General features: G+C 42.1%; 1 protein-coding gene across 4 annotated transcripts; it reads left to right on the top strand.

The window, feature by feature from the left end:
* The first annotated feature begins 3,819 nt into the window (after positions 1–3,819).
* On the top strand, positions 3,820–20,598 carry NUB1 (negative regulator of ubiquitin like proteins 1). Of its 4 annotated transcripts, none has more exons than XM_075746704.1 (15): positions 3,820–3,926; positions 7,098–7,215; positions 7,300–7,461; positions 9,569–9,627; positions 10,224–10,294; positions 11,192–11,374; positions 13,110–13,198; positions 14,571–14,677; positions 15,551–15,737; positions 16,103–16,210; positions 16,376–16,528; positions 17,506–17,652; positions 17,934–18,023; positions 18,776–18,968; positions 19,899–20,598. In XM_075746704.1, exons 2-15 carry the CDS (start codon positions 7,099–7,101, stop codon positions 20,060–20,062), a joined length of 1,830 nt encoding a protein of 609 aa, XP_075602819.1. In that variant the 5' UTR covers positions 3,820–3,926; position 7,098; the 3' UTR covers positions 20,063–20,598. The 4 variants fall into 4 exon arrangements, with proteins under 4 accessions (XP_075602819.1, XP_075602818.1, XP_075602820.1 ...); XM_075746703.1 differs by having other exon boundaries at positions 3,869–4,191; XM_075746705.1 differs by lacking the exon at positions 3,820–3,926 and adding an exon at positions 4,652–4,875.
* Positions 20,599–22,049: the final 1,451 nt, after the last annotated feature.

Below are 22,049 nucleotides of genomic sequence, written 5' to 3'. Positions count from 1 at the left end.
TGCAAGTGTACCACAGTACTTTGTTAGGTCCACAAAAACAGACAAAATACCATGGAATATAATGCTATTTTACTCCCTCTGGCCAAATGTCATTTCCTCTGTGCCACTCAACAGTTTCAGACCCAAACTCTGTAGCACCCCACACCAATCCAGCCACCACCAGCAGGGAGGCAGGCACCTTGTCTCCTGGAAGTGACAGTCCTTAAGATAGTGTTGAAAAGCACAAGCTATTACCAATAGCTATGAGTACACCACAGTAACTCCTGAAGAACCTTCCACTCATCCTCAGTAAAAAGAGCAGAATCACAGAATCATTTAGGTTGGAAAAAGACCTTTAAGATCATCAAGTTCAACCATTACCCTAGCACTGCCAAGTCCACCACTAAACCATGTCAGCACACCACATCTATGCAGCTTTTAAATACCTCCAGGGATGGTGACTCCACCACTTCCCTGGGCAGCCTGTTCCAATGCCTGACAGCCCTTTTGGTGAAGAAATTTTTCCTAATACCCAATCTGAACCTCCCCTGGCACAACTTGAGGCCATTTCCTCTTGTCCTATTGGTTGTGACTTGGGAGAGGAGACCAACACCCACCTGGCTACAGCCTCTTTTCAGGTAGGTGTAGAGAGCAATAAGGTCTGCCTTCAGCCTCCCCTTCTCCAGGCTAAACAATCCCAGTTCCCTCAGCCACTCCTCATCAGACTTGTGCTCCACTCCCTTCACCAGCTTCGTTGCCCTTCTCCGGACACACTCCAGCACCTCAATGTCTTTCTTGTATTGAGGGGCCCAAAACTGAACGCAGTGCTCGAGGTGCGGCCTCACCAGTGCCAAGTACAGGGGGACAATCACTGCCCTAGTCCTGCTGGTCACACTATTTCTCATACAAGCCAGGATGCTGTTGGCCTTCTTGGCTACCTGGGCACACTGTTGGCTCATGCTCAGCCAGCTGTCAATCAACACCTCCAGGTCTTTTTCCACCAGGCAGATTTCCAGCCACTCTTCCCCAAGCCTGTAGCGTTGCCTGGGGTTGTTGTAACCCAAGTGCAGGACCCAGCAATGAACCTTGTCAAACCTCTTACAGTTGGCCTCGGCCCATCGATCCTGCCTGTCCAGATCCCTCTGCAGAGCTTTCCTACCCTCAGGCAGATCAACACTTGGCATGGTCTGCAATCTTACTGAGGGTGCACTCAATCCCATCGTCAGATCATCGATAAAGATATTAAAAAGAACTGGCCCCAGTTCTGAGCCCTGGGGAACCCCACTTGTGACCGGCTCCCAACTGGATCTAACTCCATTCACCACAACTGTTGGGGTCTGGCCATCCAGCCAGATTTTTTACCCAGCAAAGCGTACGCCCGTCTAAGCCACGAGCGGCCAATTTCTCCAGGAGAATGCTGACATAGGTTTGGGAAGAGGTGTTCATTGTGAGTTTTCAGGTTGTCTAGTGTTTTCAATTAACTGGCCTGCCCAAATTAGTTTCCAGCTCAGATGCTGATTTCTGTTTCTGGGTAGGCATGAGACATTAATAAAGAATCATAGCTACATTTTTTTTTTCTTCACAGTGGTTACAGTTTTTAAAGAAAGATTAGAAAGAGGAAGAAAAAAAAAGAGATAAAACACAGATACACATAATAGGTATAATAGGGAGAAAATACTAGATAACAACTGGCCCATATGAAACAAGAAACTACCTGTCCTTTGATCTGTAGTATGCATTAGCTTTCTATTTACTTGTCTGGCTGATTTGTATTCCTGCCTGTCATTATACTGGAGTGTTATTTTTGTTATATCTCCAAGTCTGTAGACTACAGGGGAACCAAATAAAGCTAAAGGAATAACTGGAAAAAAAAATTTAAAAAAAATCCCATGTTAGCAAGAGGCCGCTATTCAAACTATGAAAAAAATACTTCCCAATCATTTTGCCTATATACTTGCCATGACACACTTGGGAACATTTCAGTGAATGCATCTTCAACTTTTAAATCTTTTAAATCAGTATCACAGAAAGTTTATAACCTTATCTAGTCACTTACCTGCTCTATAAACTCATTTGAACTAAATTAGTGATATTATTTTCTGCAAACACTTTTAAATTGATTTTAAAGTGCTTTGAATTAGTTATCTTAATTAAACACAGACCTTGAATACCTTGATTTAAAACTCCGTGCAGGTTTACGCATGGATTAAGTAACTACCTCCTTTGTAAGAGCTTTCATACAAACACTTTGTCCATTCCTAAGGCTTCTCAGCATATTACTGTGCTTTGTACTGAGTGGAACTTACTTTGAAAAGGCATTTTGCCTTCAGAAAAGTCTTTGAATTTAATTCCCAAGGGCATTATGGAACAACAATTTCAATAAATTTTGATTTATTAGTGGAGTCGTTTTAGTTATGAGAAAAGTTGCTATACTTACATTTCAAGAGACTGAAATATTACACAGGCACATTGTCTAATGAGAAAATTATTTTTTCCCTAAAGCAGCTGTAGTAAAAATGAAACAGGACAACATGAGAAAAATTTGAAAACTTCAAATATTAAAGTCCCAATTCTCAAGGGCACCTGATATTCAAAATCTTTACTGTTAGTTTCTTCATGTTTGGAAATGATGGGACAGTAACTTTCATCACTCTGTTACCATAACTTTAGCTAAGTTTCAAGTATTGAACTCAAGACTGCCATAAAAGCAAGTTTACTCTTATTTTATTAGTAGGCAAACCTGACTGATTTATGCACATAGGGGAGCCTAGAATCCTGAAATTCTAGTTCAGTGTCTTGTTCACAAGCTCACAAGACCTGTGAAGTTCCCATTTCCAAAGCTGTGGTATGCAGCACACCTACTCAGTCTGCATGACTACTTAAGGAAAACATTTTACATAAGGACAGTCCTGTAGGCCCATCCATTCTGGAATGAATAAATAATACTCCAGTACAACGATTTCAGCCACAGAGCAGAGCACTTAGAATAAAATCCCTTTGCTGCTGGATAGCTAGTCACATGAAAGAATTAAGTCACATGAGTTAATTGTTTTCAGTGTAGGCCATTAAAAAAACACTTACATGTTTTACAGGCACCAAAGAAATTCCAAGAACAAGCTCCAATCCTCACATACAAATACAACACTAAGCAGCCTACATCAAACATCTGTGTCACCACGTACCCTACTCCCACTCTAGGTCACTATGAGGACCAGAAGTGACACTCCAGCACCACCGCAACTTGAGGTGGTGTTTAGTACCAGACTTCCCACAGGCCCCATGTATTCTCCCAGGCTAGTCTCTGAACCCAGGTTAAGTTTGAACAGCCTCACAACTAGGCAAGAATCTGCCTGCCACCCCTGAAGGGAAACATACGCCCACACACAAGAGTTCACCCTGAACACTGCCCTCAGAGTACAGCAAAAAAAAAAATCCCCCATTGATCCTCCCCAGCACCTTTCACAGCACCTTGGCCTGCTGGGAAACACCCCCCCCCCTCAGCACTGACAGGAATTTCAGCCCCTTCTGCCTCACAAACGGAGAGGCTGCAGCTCAGCCTCCTCCAGGCCCCAACACCACCTAGAAGGGAGACTTGCTCAGGTAGCCAAGTGCGCTAGGGACCAGGAGCACCTCCCAGGGGACAACAGACCGAGCCGGGCTATAAGCCAGCACCGGCACAGCAACACCCGCCACCGAGCGACAGGAGACCAACAAACACCCCGCCCCGAGTGAGGGCGGGACGTTAACATGGCGGGCGGAGCGTGGCTTCAACCACGTGACGAGCACGTGACGAGCACCCACCTCGCTCCCATTTTCCTGGGCCTTCCAAGCTTCCGTAGGATCTTGTCTCTCCCTGCCAATGAACGGTTGGTGTGACGTACACGTAGTCCCTGCCCCTCGCGCCCATCCCACTCCCGGAAGGCGAGCGGCGGTCGGTGGGTGCGCAGGTAAGCGCGCGATAGCGCCGCGGGGGGGGGGGGCGGGGCTTGCACCTCACCCCGCCCCCCCGCCGCCGCCCCCGGCCGTTGCTCGGGGCTGAGGTGCCGCCCCGGCAGCTCCCGGCTCCTTCGCCTCAGGGACGGCAGCCCCCGCCGGCTCCGGCGCCGGGCCCGTGAAGGAGCTCGGGGCAGGGGTGGAGCAGCTGCGTGAGGGCCCGAGCTCCCCTCAGAGACCGCCTGGGCCCCGAGGCCCGGCCTCCGCCGTGGGGCGCAGGTGGGTGTCCGAGGGCCGAGGCGGCGGGAGTCCCGTCCCGGCGGTGTACCGGGGAGCGCCCCTCCGCCCGAGCCCTCCCCGCGGTGCCGGCTCGGCCTGGCCGCCTCAGAAGCGGGGGGCTGGTTGCACCAGCTCCGCTGCCGCCATGGGAGGCTCCCGTGTGGTTGCCTGAGTGCTCCCCGGCCGCCGTGTTTTGGAGGCGCCTAGAAAGGGCGGCGATTTCGTGGCCCTGTTGAAAATCCCGGGAACTTGTGGTCTCGGTGCTGTCACGGCAGGGGAGAGGCTGGGTGTGTGCGTGGGGAGGCCTGAGGACGCCGCAGGACCCCGGGCCGGCACTGGCAGTCTTTGGGTCCCCATCCTTGCGTTATGTTTCATACTTGTGCCAGGTAGCTTTCTTCCTTGTTTTTAGGAAAAAATACTGTGTACTGCTTTATTAGTAAACCACTCTCAGAATCCTCTGTTCCTTCCCTCAAAACTTTGGCGTTTTAACCTTATTTCTGTGATTGTTTTCTTTTATAAGACTAACTGGCTTTAGAGGATGACATTTTAGTTACAAAAACTCAGTTTTGCATTCAAAATGGCCCTTGGGAAATACCCCGATTGCTCACTAAAATTAGTTTTGGGAAAGTCCCTTTAATCTTACCAAAAGTGAAAGGAGCACTTGTGGTGCTGGCTGACAGAAAAGTAAGTCATAAATGTTTTTGCAAAGGACTCTCTGGCAATTTAGTAACAGTGAAACAGGAATTCATGATAAATGTTAGAAGTGTTCTGTATAAAATGATAGCTTTTGTATTTGTGGAAGCAAAATTTCTTTTTTTTAATAGAGGGTTGGAAAGAATTAAGTTTATTGGAGACTCTAGTGGTGTTTTCTGTTTTAATAGCTTAGTAAGAAATCACAAACTTATAAAACTGTAAAATAGTATTGATAAAAAGATGAATGACCAGTTTATAAATGCTACTCATATTTACAATTCATAGCCTAAAGCATAAGTTTCAATTTTAAATTTTATCTGGGTGCCCCAAAGCCATGGATACCTTTTTTGTTTCTAAGTTAAGTAGAATTATAGCTATAAAATGGTTCTGCAGCATAACCTAAAAGTGAGAAAGTGATGGTTACGGTCTGTTCATCAGAATTGCCTGGCATGTTTTGGAAAAGGGCGAAAGCTGCATTAATAACTTCAATGCAATCTTTTGAAAACTGGGCATATTTGTTGCTTTCTGCTTTGTAAATGCCCTGTTTTGCCTTGACCCTAAAATAATATTACCAACGACATCATCCCAGCAAGAAAAGGCATGATTGTCTCTCCTGGTTTGGACAGACTATGCAAATTATAACAATCAGTCAGGAAGGATTGTTAAACCATCCACTTGCTCAGTTAATCCTTCTGACTCCTCTTTAGAAGAGACTTCTGTCTTTGCAGTATTCAAAGATTCTTTGTAGCTGCCTAAAGCTGGGGTTGAGGTGAGGTTAACCAGTAAACTCACCACACATCAGATGTTTGCCTATTTTTTTTTGCTCTCAAATAGTGTTTTTCTCAGCAAGGAACAGTCTTTGAAACTGGAAAAATGGATATAAATGTTTGATTTTTCTTTTCTGTCCCGTTTCTCCTGTGCTAATAAACAAGAATGAGAAAAGGAAACCACTTTGAAAGAAAGTGATACTGATTAATCAAATTTCAATGCCAATCTTGGTGCATATATGCCAACATTTTAAATGCTTTTCTGTATAAATTAAAGGACATCTTCCATATGATTCCTAGTGTCCAAGAGCCAAAAGTCTCCCATGCTTTAACATGCACATAGATTTTTTTCTTTGGTGTTTGGGTTTTTTCTGTTGAGGTCACTGCACCCATCTTTCCCTCTCTGTCTTCCCTGTTTCTTGGGTGGGTTTGGTTTTTTTTTCCCAGGGACATGCTGATTTACTCAGAGGTTACTGCTTTCTCTGAGCTGGATGAGAATAACCTGTGATGGTGCATTCTGCCTAAACACTTACCTGTGAGCTGGGGAGCTGCTCTGTTCAGCTCACTGTCATCTCCCCGACAATGGGTACTGTAATGCCTGGTGCAGATTTACAGTACGTGCCATCTCTGATCTCAGCTGCTGCACTTCATGTTGCTTGTGCCCAGTGTGCCTGTTCTAGCTTTGCAGTGGGAAGAGCATCTCTTGGACTACGAAAAGTGGCACCCTGCTATTCTATTTTTGTGAAACCAGAATTTTACAATACCATTTTATAGTACTCTTAAACTTGTTTGCTTGACAAATGGTTGAGATTGGGGAGGGGAGGCCTAGATCACTGTCTGCTCTTAGCTCTTAGCACTTTAGCTGATCTCACTTTGCTGAAGGGCTGGGAGCTTTACTTTACAGTCTTCTGATGGTGGAGCTTGTGGTTCTGAGATGTTCACTCTTGACACTTCTGTCCTCCCAAAGGAAGCAATAATTCACGTTCAACCACTGGTGTAGAAAAGGGAAGTGGGAGAAGCAGGAAGACAGAGGTACAGTGAGAAGACTTTTTTGGGGGGTGTGTGTGTATGGAGCAGCCCTCTCCAGGGCAGGGCAAAATAATTGAATCGTGGATTTTGATGAACTGGCAGCTTCTGCAATTCCAGCTCCCGTGAGGGGTCAGGAAGAGGTTTAATTTGTCTGAATTGGCAAGGCCCAATGCAGGGAGCTTCTGAATTATCCCTAGTCCAATCCAGCCTTTACCCTTCTTCCAGTTATTTATGATAGTTTAGACTTAGATTCCTCTCCCCTCCAAAATGCATGGAATGCATTTCATACTCAACTTTTTTTGCAAAATGTTGCTTAGACTTCTTGAAAAAGTACATTATCTTTGTACAGGAAAGCTATATTAAAAGATTGATTATATTTCTTTATTTTTCCATCCAATTTTGCTTTTGTTTTAAAAGAATGGCACAAAAGAAGTATTTAATAGCAAAACTGACAAGTTGCTTAAGAGAGGACAAAATTCAGCTATGGAAACCACCGTATACAAATGAAAAAAAAGAAGCTGGTAAAGAGATGAAGGTAAATATTCTCTCTGAGTTGGTCATGTGTCTTCCATGTCATACTGCTGGTGTATTTTCCCAGTTTTTCTTGCTGTTTTCGTAGGAGCTTGTACAAAAATATTCATCCAAGCTGAATATCAATGAGAATGATGCAGAGAATATGCTTGAAGAAATACGATGTAAAGCAATTGAGCGTGGAACAGGAAATGAAAATTTTAAAGTGACTGGGATTGCGAGACTTGATATATATCTGCCTCGTAGAAAAGTAAGTGACATTGCAGAAAAGTCAGGATAAGTAGCTTTACTTTGATGGCCTTTTGAGTTCTAGATATGGATCTGATGCAAATATTTTCACTTTTTTCAGGTGTTTTGTATGAGAGATCTATGTTAGGTATATGAAATATGAGGGAGGGGGAGTTATGTAGCTATATTTCAGTTTCCCAGGATGTGGAAATATCATGGCAAAGGAATATAATATTGGGAGAACAGTAATTGTCTTCTCTTTAGGATTTAATGAGAAATTCTCATTCAATTAAGAAAAGTAAATTAGATTTAACTGTCATCTACTTCAGTTTGATTCCTTCTGACGTTTCAGTTTGATTCCTTCTAACTGTTCATATTAGTAGTAAAGAGCAGATGTATTTTTTCAGCTGTAGAATACCTAAAGTTGAGTTAGCATATGAGTATCACTGTATTACCACAGCTTTTGTTTAAATGACAGCTTTAATTTTAAAAAAATTCTCTTTAAGTGCAATAAGCAACTTGAACTTGGTGTCATCTTAGGCCATGTATGACTGATGACATTGAAAAGAATTCCTTTAGCCTTTAACCGTGGCACGTGGCAATATTCTTACAGTGATGGCATTATCCTCATGTGACTATTCCAGCCCAGGCAGCTAACTAAACTTACTTTAAAATAGGTATGTCCAGTGCTTGAACTTGGAAATGAGAAGCAGGATTTTCTGTTGTGATGGTACTCATCTGTTCTCTTCTAAGTCAGGCTCCTAAAAACTTCACAAAGATAGAACGGAATTAAGTCTTGCCATTTTAAAGCCAGGCTTCAGCCTCTAGTTTCACTCATAAAATATGCCAGAATAATGATATGAATCTAATTAAATCAGTGTCAGGTTGGTCACCTTACCAAATTCTGCAGCTACATCTACGCTGGTCAGTTAAACACAGGCAGGGGACAGGTTGGCCGCCGTGTGGTGGACATCCATACTGTCAAGCTCTTTGTGTTGGCTCTGACGCCGTTTAGCCCAGGCCACTTGGTACGTGGCCAAGCAATGTCCAGGCACAGTGTGAGGCTGACACGGGCCAGGGACCAATCTCAGATGGCACTGTGGATACAGCTGCTCTGCTTTGGAGGCTGAGAGGATACAATCATGGGGCTGTAAAGTGTGCTGTGCGGGTTGTTGCATGCTTGTGACCAATCTACACAGCACAGGGCAGGACCTTGGTTAGGTTCTTACTAGTACAAAGCCTCTTAACTGGGAATATTTCCCTCTTAAAAACAGTCTCAAGCACAACAGCTATCTCCAGTTGCTTCCTGTTTTTGATCATGTACAGGAGCAACACTTTCCCCAATGCTGTATGTCTTCACTCTGATAACAGTGAAAGAGAACTACTTTATTGAGGTGCACTTAAAGGTTGCAGTCATCTTATCAGGAACAGAACTGAATGTTCACTCTGGAAAATGGCAATGTTTTGGGTTTTTTTTCTGAAGAAGATCTTAGATGGTAACCTATGCTTCAGAAGGTTGGTTTGTGGTTTTGTTTTTGGTTTTTTAATGAATACTTGCTAAAACACAACACAAACTCATAGTTGTTTTCTCTCCTGGAGTGAAAAATAATTACCAGGGAATGTGATGGGCTAGAGGATAGAGGGTGTTAAGTGATTGCCATGCAGTTAAAACAAACAAATAATTTCATAATTCCTCTTTACAATGCTACTGAGCATAGGGGAATTAATTAATTAAAAATTCCAGTTTAATCTGGGACCAGAGACACTAATAGGTATTAATCATAACTTAGCCAGTCACAGGTGAGTGGCATAATTACAAAGCAGAGTTAAGATTGGAAGTGCATAATTAAATTAGTTTAAATAGTTTGGTTCTGAATTTAGATTTATCTAATTCTGAATCTTCTGCTGTTATAATGCTTATTTTTAGCACTGTATAGCAAGTACAAGACTCCCTGCCTGGAAATTACTAATATGTATGCCCAACCATAACCCTGTTAACATGATTATTATTTGAAAAAGAAATTGTAGTTGTTGTAAAACAATTAATTAAGAAAATGTCCAAAGTATCTTGCTATCACGCTTTTTTCCTTCCCTTCTCCTTTTCCCCCCACCCAATATAATTACTACAGAGCAGAAAAATCCCACTGGAAACTAACCTGTTCATCACAGGCAAGGAGCTCAGATCACAGTAAGTGTAATCACCCTTGGCTCTTATCTAATGAGATAGTGCTCTGTTTGTCTTGTGTTTTCTTTTGTACTGTATGACAGTATGCTATTTTGTTTGGTTAAGCTTTTTCTTAGCATGTATGTTTGTTCAGTATGTCCAAATAGGATGTCCAGTGTCCCTGTAGGGCAGTTCTTCACGTAAGAAGCTGTGGTTTAACAGACAGAAAACAGGAAAGTTGCAACTGTGGAAGAAGATAGATCTCTCTAAATCCCCAGCAAGTACCTGAGAAGGCACTAGCGATCAGTATTTCAAATCTGTAACCAGGCAGGTCTTCTGAACAGTGAACATCAACTTCCCTTCTTTTTCTGTTTTTAAGCCTAATAAAATCAGATTCTTTTCTGCCTATTTTGCTTTTTCCTGTTCTGTATCCCAGATTTTCCCCATATAGTAAACAAAGCTTTCTGATGATGTTGTTTTACTTCTAGCAGCCTTTTATAGCAAAAGTTTTAACCCAGTTATGAACACACTCATATTTTTAAGTATTATTGCTATTCTAACAAAAATATTGTAGAGCCTTACAAATTTATATTCATGGATGAAATTTATTTCTTTCACAGGATAGCACAGGAACATGCATTAAAAGAAAACGCTATCAAAATAATCATAAATAAGAAGCAGCTTGACCTGGGTATGTATCTCTAGTTGAGTATACTCTTATGATAATTTTCTAGTTTACTGATTCTGAGAAGAAAAATTTCTCGCAACTCTGTTTACTTCAGAAATTCCCAAGGAATAGCAGTTATATTTGTCAAGTTCTGCTCTACAGGAAATGTAATAAATTATAATGATCAAAATTCTTAGCTAGAATTAGAGCAATTATAGGATTCCTGTAATAAATGTTGAAAATCCATTTTCAAGTGTTGAAACACTGAAAATGCATGTTTAAGAGAAACCCTAAATTTCCTCAAAAACCATATTGTATAACAACACATTCCAAAACTTTTTGTAATGTTTTAGACATGTTCAACTTGTCAGACATGTTGTGGGAAGTGATGACAACAGCTTTCTCTTTATTGATGGCCTAAGTATCTGACACACTTATTTCCCTTAGAATATGTCAGAATTAGAGCCATGGACTTGATAATAGGAACTCGGGTTCAATTCCTAGTTCCTCTGTACTGTTACTGTTGTGGTGTATGATCCTGGACATGTTGTTATTCCAGTTTCTGCCTGAAGATCAATTAACCAAAACTCCTATTTTTTGAATGTTTTGAAAAAAGCAAGCAAAGAAACATACCAGTTGTGTAAAATGCACTTTTAAGATGCCAGTCTGATTGTAATTTCTGAGTTTCTGCTGAATATGTCAGTAATTGGCAGGGCTTTTGATTGAATTCTTGAGTGTAGCAATTACTGTAGTTCTTCAGTACAGTATGAGTAAGGCAAGGGGCTGTTCAGGCTGTTTTGTTTGTGGGTGTCGGGTGTCCTGTGTCCGTGTCTCTCCCCCCCGCAATGTCAGAATAACATAAAGTGGTGTCCCTTCACTAAAATAGTATTTGGATTGTATTCATCGTTCTCTATTTCGCAGGCAAAACCCTTGAAGACCAGGGTGTAACACACAATGCAAAAGTGATGGTACTTCAACTGGAACAGAGTGATGAGGAAACTAAAAGAAAAGTTCAGGAAGAAGAGCTTCAGTGCAAGAAAGAAAAAGAAATAAATGACAAGATGCAAAGAACTAAGAAGGGTTTGGAAATTCTAGCAGAGAGAGGTAAGGGGAGGGTTGGAGGATTTTTGTGGGGTGGGGGCAGATGGATGTTCATTAGTTCTTGCGCATCAAAAATTATCTTCTCAGTGGACTTTCAATATAGAAGAGTGCCTGTACCATGGCTGCATTTCAGTATATACTTTTCTAGGTTTCTGCCTGCTTGAAAATTGGATTTTAAGTTGACTAAAACTTCCTCTTCTACTCCCAACTCTTCTTACACAACTAGAATGCTAGAAAACATTTGGCACTTTGAGAAGAATATAATACGAATCAATTATCATTTAACTGGCACTTGACAGTTGAGGGACTGATGACTCTTTAAATCTGCTGTAGACATAAGCACAGTGGAATAATGGATTATAAATCATTAAACACTTTTCTTTGTAGTTTACCTCAGATACAGCTGTGCATAACTGTGGTTTCATTGTGCAGAACAGCTCACTTGTCACTCCCATCTGTATCGTGGCTGTCCTCTTCTCATTGCATTTTATGTTGATTGCTGGCAACTGTGGATTAAGTTAAAGGGATATAGTCAATTTAACAGTAATAATTTTTTCAAAATGAGATTGTGTTTGTGAATTGCATTGCTAGACGGTGAGTTTAAATCACTTCTCTATTGTATTGTTTCAAAAATCCACAAACAAACTGAGTATGTAATGAATTCTTGCCAAATGTAAAAATATCTGAACAAAGCTGCTTTTAACGGTCAGTGACAGCCTGTTTCTTACTGTAATACCAGATTTTGAACAAATGAAAGAAGTGATTCCTTCTAAGGATTTAAGGGGTAATTTCGACCCCAGCCCTTGAATCCTGTATAGGGCCTCTTTAAGGTATTTACCACTAGCTGTCAGTTATAGCACAATGCCAGAGTATAGAGTGGAGTCAACAATGGGCCCACAGGCTGAACGTTCTGTGCGAAGTGTAGAAAGGATTTAACAGCCCTTTTGTCTCATCTGAGAAAAATTGCGGGGCGGAAGTTTGTAGTCTCGGCAAACTCCCGCTTAACTGTCTTTTGTTTATAAGAAAAGCATCTTTTCATTTTAAATGAGATGGAAGTGAAAACAAAATTGATAGCTTGGTTATAAGCATTAAAGATGTGGGGAAAGGAAAATACTAAGCTGTATTTTCTTTTCACTTTCATCAACTGTGCTCAGTTGTGGTTTTCTTTATATTCTATGCTTTATTCGATAAAGCATTTCAAATGTTACATCATATAAAATGTAGGTGTTTTGTCTTCTGAAAAAGGGTAGATTTAGGTTTGATATTAGGAAGAAATTCTTTACTGTTAGAGTGGTGAGGCACTGGCACAGGTTGCCCAGAGAAGCTGTGGCTGCCCCCTCCCTGGAAGTGTTCAAGGCCAGGTTGGATGGGGCTTTGAGCTACCTGATCTAGTGGAGGGTGTCCCTGCCCATGGCAGGGGGATTGGAACTAGATGGTATTTAAGGTCCCTTCCAAACCAGTCTGTGATTCTATGAAAAAATTCTTTACAGTTCATGTAACTTTGTTTTGTGTAACTTTCTGAATGAACAGGGCCTTTTCCTTAGTGACCTTTCTAAAAGTTCCTCACGTTTGTCTGATCATAGGTCTGTCTAAAACACAGATGCAGCCTTTATATGTAATTCTGATTTTTTTGTTGGTTTTTTGTTTAACCATGTGCTTACTGACATAGTCTTACAACAGCAGAGTCACTCTGTTGAAGGTAGTACTTAAAATTTGAACTACTTTCCTTATCTTTCAGAGGAGTACTTCGATACAGATTCTGTTCCATACCTAGATATAGCTAACCAGACTGGAAGGTCAATCAAGATTCCTCCTCAAGCTAAAAAAGTAGGTAAAAGTATCTCACAAAGCTACTAAGACGGCTTTTTAAAGCTTGATTCGTAAAGCATTTCAAATATGGGATTGAAATACAGTCAGACAGTCAGACTTTTTTTGGATGTAATCCTGGGTCCAGTAGATGTTTGCTTACTAGAAATAATTTTGAAATAAAATTGAAGTAGAACTCTATGCTTGGGCGTACAACTTCAGTTGTCTGGAGACAGACCTGCTGATTGCAGGTCTAATCTTGCACTGACCCTTGTGTGGTCCGTATTTTTTTTGTGTTTTAAGATGAGCTTTAACTTCGTTATATCCTAGCTCCCATCTTAAATTTTGGGTGCCCTGGAACAGCCTGGAAATAACTTGTTCATTAGGCCACAGTTTCAATTGGAAACTTGATGAGTCTCTCAAAATCGGACTCTTTTAAAATAGTTTTGAGATCTTTTGCACTGTGACCCCTCTCAAACTTAAATTTGTTCGCCACTTAAGAAAGTTCCACATTCTCAACTGAAAATATCTTTGGTTAGGTGCATGGGTTGAATTAGTAGGAGTGATGTACCTGATGTTGGCTGCTGAAGCAGAATAGTGATAAATGCTATCTTTTAAGATTGCTGGATTTTCTGAAGATAAATAAAAATCTTTACAAATACTCGGAATTATACCCAGTAACAGAAAAAAATACCTCAGGAAGAAATGAGCAGGCCGCAACGTGTGCTAACTGCTGCCCTAGCCTCTTCTGAGGTGTACTGTGTTTTCTGCATCATCTAGAGTTTCTGGATGATTGGAATGCCAGCTCTCCATTCTCACAGTGCATGCTGTTCTGATGAAGTGCTGAAAGTAGTAATTCTAACCTGAAAAGTTAAAGCATCAGATGTTCAAGTGCACAGGATTTCATCAGTATCAGATGTGGGTGAGAGGAAATACCTCACGTTGTTTCTATCCAGAAAGATTACTTACGTTTCCATTTGTCATACTGCAGGAACTAGAGCGTTTTCTGGCTGCAATCAAAATCGTTAGATTTTACAAGATAGCTGTAATAGCAAAGCAAGACAAATATGATGCTCTTAGAAAGTGTAGCACCCAGAAAAATGCTTAGCTCTTTATCACTCATCATTGAAAAATCTATCTAGGGTGGCATTCTTAAAATAAACTTGGTGCAACAGTTCCTGTGTCAATAACGTTCATTGCTTTTAATTAGTGTTTTAATGTTAGTAAATGAGAGGAAAAATATGAAGCTATGTGAAATAGCTGCTCTTACAGAACTGATAGAATGATATTTTTCTAGGAAAAACAGGTCTCTCAATGGATTATCTAGATATTTCTTTTTAGTTATAAAAGTGAGTTGGGGAGGTGCAAAAAAAGTCTCGATCTGTTTTTCTAGGCACTTGTGCTGGCAATGGGTTATCATGAGAAGGGCAGAGCACTAATGAAGAAGAAAGAATATGAAATAGCACTGCCGTATTTGTTGGATGCTGATAAACATTTCTGGTAAGAACCTTTCTGAGTCCTTGTATCTTTTTCCTTTACTGTCAGCCAGATACAGGAACAGCCTTAACATTACCTGTGCGTGTAAATTAGGACCAGTTTTGCCAGGGGATTACTTCACACCCCCTCTGCAAATGGGAAACAGCAGACAAAGGCTCTGACTTGGGGTGACAGGTGGCTTCATGTAAACCAGCTGAAACAGATACTGCCACTGGGCAATTTAATCTTTCATATCAACAGAAACTGTCAATAGTCATGTACTGGGCTATAAATTGCATTAGCTTGAGAGACAGTAGGGATACTCGTTTGCAATTGCTCCTGTGAAGTAATAATTTCTTGTAAAAGGTGGGGCAGATAGCTGAGGTCAGTAACCATACTGGGGCTTCTGCAGGTAAACTAGTTTCCTGTCAGCAGTCAGAGCCCTAAATTGCTCTTTTTGAGGTCCTCCAAAGTAATCCTGTGCCCATCTGTTTCTCACCCCTGTGCATATGCAAGGAGACTGGCACAGCACTCAGCACGTTCACGTGCGCAAAGGAAGACAGTTTCTCTGTCCCCTCAAAGATTACACAGGGTTCAATTCCATTCCCCTTTTAAAGGGATGCTGTCTTAAATGATAACAAAAGGAGTCGTGACTGCTGTAATTCTTTGAGATGTGGTGTTATCGTTGATGCCCCATGTATTGGTGAATGCGATGGGAGATCAGTGTTTTAATAGAAGTTCCACTGACCTCAGTTTGGTACCTCAAATATGAAGCATGTGCTTTCTTAAATGTGTGAGTATGCATACGTGCAGCATGTTGTCTCATTAGTGTTAAAAAGTGTGGAAAAAATAAACAACCTCTTCCAAAAAACCCACAGTAACTGTTTTATTTTCCAGCGAGTGTAGTACAGAACTGCTGAATACTGTTGATAATTACGCAGTGCTGCAGCTGGATATAGTGTGGTGCTACTTCCGCCTGGAGCAGCTGGACTGCCTGGATGATGCAGAGAAAAAGCTGTCCACAGCACACAGATGCTTCCAGAGGTGCTATGGGGAGAACCACGAAAGACTTATTGATATCAAAGTATGCTGGGTTTGATTTAATTAGGGTGGCATTTTTCCTACACGCATTCAGTTATTGTTCAAGTCTTACAGGACTGACTCTTAAAAGTTTTTTGGTTTTTTTTCTCATGTCTCCTTAGTCTGTAATCTAGTTGTGTAATTGTCAGCATAGTGAAAGCATCAGACCTGCCACACAGGTCATGGAAAACGCGCATTTATATGCACAGACATCATCAGCGTTCTAGATGTGATACTTTATCTGCGCACTAGGTATTGCACGTTAGTGACTGCATTGTCTTTCAAAAGTATTCTGTAGATAATGAATTGATGTTCTACCATATGCTTCTACCCATGTGCCCCCCTCCCCTTGTTTAACCAATTCTTTAGGGAAGCTATGGTCGTGAGAAGGTTTTATTTCTACGGCTTTACCTCCTTCAAGGGATAGGACACTATCACAGTGGCAGAGAAAAGGAGGCTGCTGAGTATATTCAGAAGGTAAGACATCATTAGGTAGAACTTTTGAATCATTCATGCTCACTCCTGTGTTTAGGCTCTGCCTTGCACCTGTTCTCTCCTGACTCAGAAAAATGGGGAGATGTTTTGTTTGTTTGTACGTTAGCAGCAGTGTAAGTAGTATCACTTTGTTCTTTCTATATACAGGCATCTAATTTATATGAAGAGCTGTCCATAGATCCTGATAAAGTCGATCGCCTGTCACTCCTGGGATTCTCCGAACAGGAAGCTCGCCTCGCCCTGCGAGCATGCCATGGGAATGTGGAGCATGCTGCCAATCTTATCACCAACAGGAGAGAGGTATGGTGCAGCAAAATGGTTAAATCGAGGGTCGTGTTAGTTGGGGTGTCCAGAAGATCACATTTTGTGTGAGTTAGAGCAACATGGTGCGAAATGAAGGACTTTGATTATCCTGCTTTGGCACTGTTAGTGTAACTGACAGTTTGACATCTGTTGCCACAAATCTGAAACCAAAACTTACTGCAACAAGGGAAGCTCTGTCCCACAACAGATGGGATGAGAGCACCAAAGACCAGTGGTTGTACCACAGAGGCGCACAGGAGGACTTTGCAGCAGTGTTTGCTGCTCAGCAGTGCTCCGTACGGGAACAAAACCACCATCACCAGGCTGTCGCTCCTGGGCTTGGCTGGTCTGAAAGACAAGAGGCTGCGCAATAAAGTGCTATGAGGGTAACAAAGCTATGCCCTATTATGGCTTTGGACTTGGAAGATCCAGGAGGGGAGAAAGACCTTTTTTTTTTTTTTTTTGTGTGTGTGTGTGCTGAAGTGAAAGAAGCTAAAGCGAAGACAGTGTTGTCCAGATCTGAAGTGCCTGAAGTTACACTTGGTAAGGTGAGGTGGCATTTCTAGACTTCAGGCAGTGAAGTGTGGATGGAAAAGTCAAACGGCTGAGAGAAGGGCTGACCAGAACTCCTTGGCTACGTGCCCAGTTCTGACTGTCCTTGGCAAGTCTTGTCTACAGCCCCATCTGCCAAACGGGTTTATCATGTACCACACAGGGCCTATAATAGCTGCGACGGCGTAAGATCCGATCTGCAGAGCGGAAGTATGGCAACAGCCCTAGCTCCTGGAAATGCAACTTTATTTAGTAACGAGTGTCTGGCAGCACAGTCTGTATTTAAAAACATAAAAATAAAAAATCCCTTTTCCTCCAGAGATTCAAACTTGAAGAATTAAATCCAAGAAACCCTATATGGACAGGGGAAGGTTGAAGCATTCCCATGCACAGTGAGCTTTGTAACGGCCGTGTTCTTGCAGGAAAAGGCACAGATAAGGAGGGAGGAGAGAGCTAAAAGAAGGCAGCGACTGGAAGCCATAAACACCTTGAAAAGTATGGGCTATTCTCAGAGAGCTGCTCAAGTGGCTCTTCATAATACACAAGGAAACCTGGACCAAGCCTTTAAGGTAAGTGACTTTCAGAAGTAGTTCTTTTGTAGAAAAAACGTGTTTGCTTTTTTTTTTTTATTGTGTAGCAAATTCTTATTTTCTGTAGTCTGTATTCATTAGTTCATAGCTACCTTTTCTGGATGATAATGGCTGAACTTCCACTTCCTGACCCAATGCATCAGATAGCATTTCAGTTGGCTGAGGTTTGCTTATATCAACTGTTGGGCTACACACATGTCCATACCAAGGACTATTATATTTCTATTGCTGTATTCTGATCCCTCTCTGGTTTATTGTAGTTTATTCTTGACAATCCAGAGTTATTGTTGGAAGATGATGATGAAGTGGCCGTGGACCAGTTTCAAGTTTCCCAGGAAAGTATTGATCAAGTAAGTTAGACCTTTTGCTTTCCTAGGAGTTGGTTGTCTTGTTTCTAACTATGCCTTGAAACACACCAGATCTTCCTTAAACAAAGCTATACAAAGTTTCTTTGACCCATGTCACTCCAGCTGTCACACTTCCACTGCCTGGCATCCATTCCTCAAGGTGAAGTCATGCTCAGGCTAAACTGTAATCTACGTGTACTTCCTGCCCGTTACACCAACCTGTCACACACGGATGCGGAGCAAAGTCTGTGCACTCTGCTGCTCCATCCCAAAAAGGACAGCAAACGAGAAATTCATCCAAGTCTCTAAACATCACGGTGCCCAAGGAAAGAGTTGGAATGTGTCTTTCTCATCATAGGCCATCTGAAAAGCTCTTCAGTAGTTAGTGTGGCTATGTAATCTATGTCAGATAGGCCAGAAAACTGTATTGCCTAAAAAAAAAGTAAATAGCATATGCACCCTCCCGATACGCTGGAGTGCTTTGAAGTTTCCTTTTGAAAAACAGAAGAAGAATTGGTCTGATATTAAACAAGAGGCTCTTGATTCAGCTCAACATCCCCATTCCTTTAATAGGTCATTGCCCTGTTGTTAACTGTTCCAGTAAACCAGAGTCAGTGTCCCGGAATTCCTGGCATGCAGCGCTTTCTGAATGACTGTCAGCTGCAGAGTCAGATTCGTGTCAGACCCTGGTCCTGGATGAGCTTGGACTTCTCCAGATTTTTTTACTTCTTTTTTTTCCCCATTTTCTCCTGTAGCTGATGTACATGGGTTTCAGCCGTGAGTCAGCAGAGCAAGCCTTAAAGGTGTTTAAAGGCAACATCCACTTAGCTTCCCAAACCCTTGCTCATTATGGAGGAGTTCTTCCTGCGTCGCTGCAGCTGTCTCCAGAAGGGTCCAGTCCATCAGAAGAATCAACTTCATCAAAAGACTCGCCTACAGAGTCTGCAGGTACGCAGTGCTGCGTGCAGCAGGCAGAGGAGAGGGAAGGGGAAGGCTGTTCTGGCTTTTGTATAAAACCATTAAATGATTTCTCCTTAAATACTGGTAGAGGGCCTTGAGTAATGCCCCAGACTACTTTTACGAGTAACATAGTTCCAGGCACGGCAGCCATTACCCTAGATAAGCTGTAGCCCCTGCACTCAGTGCCAGCCATTATAGGAGCCATAAGGGATACGTATGGGCTGCAGGCAGCGTGCGAGACGAACGCAGCCTGGAGGAAAAGGGTAACCTTCAGAGGCCTCCTGGGCAGGGCTAGGGGAACCGGCTGTCGAGCGGGCTGTGGCTCTGGCACCAAGGCTGGAGGCCACAGGTGTCCGTGTCCTCGCTCCCCTAGTAAAGAACACATAGCTTCACTGCCCCACAAGTGATTCCAGCTTCTCCCACTGAATTGTACTTGCTCACACCAGTTCTCCTTAAAAACAAACCAACCTCTCCCTGCCTGTACTGAGAGCAAGTACTAAGTAGCTGGAGCATCTTCCCTGGACCTGCCACTGGTGATGATGATTTTTTTGGCTTGCTACTATCTGGATTCTGACTGCTAGGAAGTCTCTTCCAAATCTGTGCTGTGCAGTCAGCTGATTCGACCACATACTCCTTCCTCTTGTCCCCTATGCGGTACAACTGTAACTAATACTTGCTGTTTAGCAAAGGGGAAACTTGCATATTCTCTCTCTTCCAGTATTTCTCAGAGCTGTAACGATCCCTGTTGTACAACTAAGGGTTTTCCTACAGCTTTAAATAATAGGAAAAAATTGCAGAGCTGTCTTAACTGAGGTAGTTTTACAGTAACAGACTTGCGGAGCGGTCATGCTGGTGACAGAGGGAAAGTACCAACTTCTCTGAATTCATGAATTCACTGCTGCTTTTCTTTGTTGGAAGGTTCTTCAAGTTCACCAACAGATGAAGACATGGAGACTGATGCAGTCAACGAAATCCTAGAGGATATTCCTGAACATGAAGAGGATTATCTGGATTTAACACTGGAGGAAGAGGAACAGATCATTCATGAATACTTATCCTATATACAAGTACCGCAGCATTAAATCCCATTACATGCACTTCAGTTATATGTATTTACCTTCACAAATTGAGTCTGGATTATAAGCGCACCTTCAGCTTATCTCTTACTAAACGCCTTGCATTCAGTTAAACTATAGGCGGAACACTTAATTCCTGCTTATTTATAAATCTGCTAAAAGCCTACATTTGTGATACATTATAATTTATTGTCATAGCAGAAAAATAGAAACATTTATTTTCAGAAGAAAGATTAATAGAACTAAACTATATTTTTATTGTGAAATAAGTTAATTCACTTAGTATTCAAGTAAAGAAGCATTTCTATACCATTTTAAAATACCAGCTTTAAAAAAAAAGTGAGTTTGTAAATCAGAAACCCAGCTCATGATGTTATAGAGGTATTAACTTACAGAGTGTTCTTCTTTTCTTCTGAAAGATTTCGAAGTCATTTATGTATCTGTTGTGCATGGGTTTATACTGTGTTCTGCTTGTCACTCCACGCGGGTGTTACACAGGCAATAAAGGTAACTATGTGCTGCTGCTGCTGCTTTTAGTAAGAGCCTTCTCTGCTTTGGTTTTAAAAACCAGTAGGAACTACCTGGCTGGGCTGTGTCCTGTGTAGTGGTATTTCCTTCTGGAACTAAATAACCCGTTCCCTGAGCAGCTCCTCTTGATGGATTTCATGGGGGCTACAAGATTTTCTTTAATCAGCTGTGGAACAGAACTTGGCTCGGGCACTGTCTCAGTACTTGTACCCGGCTTCAGCATTCTGGAGAAATAGTTGGAGGTTTTTCAGTGTGTTTTATAACATCCCTTTTTTTTGCTCTGTAAGCACTCCTCTCTGCTGGGAACAGAAGTCCCCCTGCTTGTCAGCTTTTCTTAAAAATGGTTTATTTGCTTTCCACAGCTTCATTCTCACAGAAGAGGGAGCTCGTGCCCTGTCTGCTCCAGGCGCAGTGCCAGAGCTGGTGGGAACAGGGAACTGGAGTGATCTCTGCTGGAGAATGAACCTTCCGTGTGGTGACAGTTTATTCTTACCCAGCATTTATCGGTGAGGAAATGAGGGCCTGAACTTGCTAGGGTGAGGTCCTGTCCCTGGACTTCACAGGCTGCAGCAGTGGGGGGTTTTTTCCTTGGATCCCTTAGCCAAGGACAGCAAAAAGCAGGGAGTCATTACGTTGTTAAGAAATTATTTGTATTTCATACTTCTCCATCAGGACAAGTGCTATAAAAATTTGAGTGGTTTTGTATCACCTCCCAGAAGGCTGAAGCGTTTCTAAAGCCAGTAACACAAGCTTCTGAGGGGAAAACCAGCCCCAGCGACCATAACATCCCATTTCTCCGGAGGGGAGCACTGAGGAACCACTCGACTAATGCAAAGCAAAGCTAGAACATACAAAAGCATGGAAAATAAGAAAAACATACAAAGAGGTGCATGTAGTTTTAACAAGATGTAGGTGGGAAAGCACAGATTTAGTCCTTCCTTCAGCTTAGAGGGGTTCCCAAGCCTGCTGGCATTATGGGATGCCAGCCTGAAGGCAGTGCTGGGCTGTACAGGTGGTATTTCTCTTCTTTGAAGTGGCTTGCATAGCAAAGTGGCAGTGACAAACTGAAGAAGTGAACGTTTGTCCTTGGGGAATTTAAAATTAGCATCATAACATGCAGTGCTTGTCAGAGAAGTCAGAGAAGCCATTCCTCAGTGATGTAATTCTGCCAGCGCTACCCTGAGTAACTGTGTGTGCAGTCTTAAGTGATCAGCAGGGCAGGAGGCATTGGCTAAAAGTTTTAAGTTAATTTTGACCATGTATTTGAAGACACTGTGATATGTTTAGCAGCATGCAGAAGTGGTAGTGACTCATCAGTTCCACTCTTTACGAGATCTATGTCTATTAAATCCATTTGCTAATTCTGTGTGCAGCTGCTAAGCTCTCATGTCTAACACTGTGGGCAAAGTTTTTAAACAGAAAGTGCAGCCCAGACCATCTGTGCAACTCCATCCATCTCTGCTGA

Source organism: Balearica regulorum, chromosome 2 (genome assembly GCF_011004875.1).
Source record: "Balearica regulorum gibbericeps isolate bBalReg1 chromosome 2, bBalReg1.pri, whole genome shotgun sequence".
NCBI lineage: Eukaryota > Metazoa > Chordata > Aves > Gruiformes > Gruidae > Balearica > Balearica regulorum.
This window is presented reverse-complemented; position numbering and strand designations above follow the sequence as displayed.

Excerpts from the sequence above, each read along its gene's own strand:
- NUB1 (XM_075746704.1), top strand. The coding sequence starts at position 7,099 with ATGGCACAAAAGAAGTATTTAATAGCAAAACTGACAAGTTGCTTAAGA. Across the intron at positions 7,216-7,299 it reads AAGCTGGTAAAGAGATGAAG|GAGCTTGTACAAAAATATTC; the intron begins GTAAATATTCTC and ends CTGTTTTCGTAG. Across the intron at positions 9,628-10,223 it reads GGCAAGGAGCTCAGATCACA|GATAGCACAGGAACATGCAT; the intron begins GTAAGTGTAATC and ends TTTCTTTCACAG.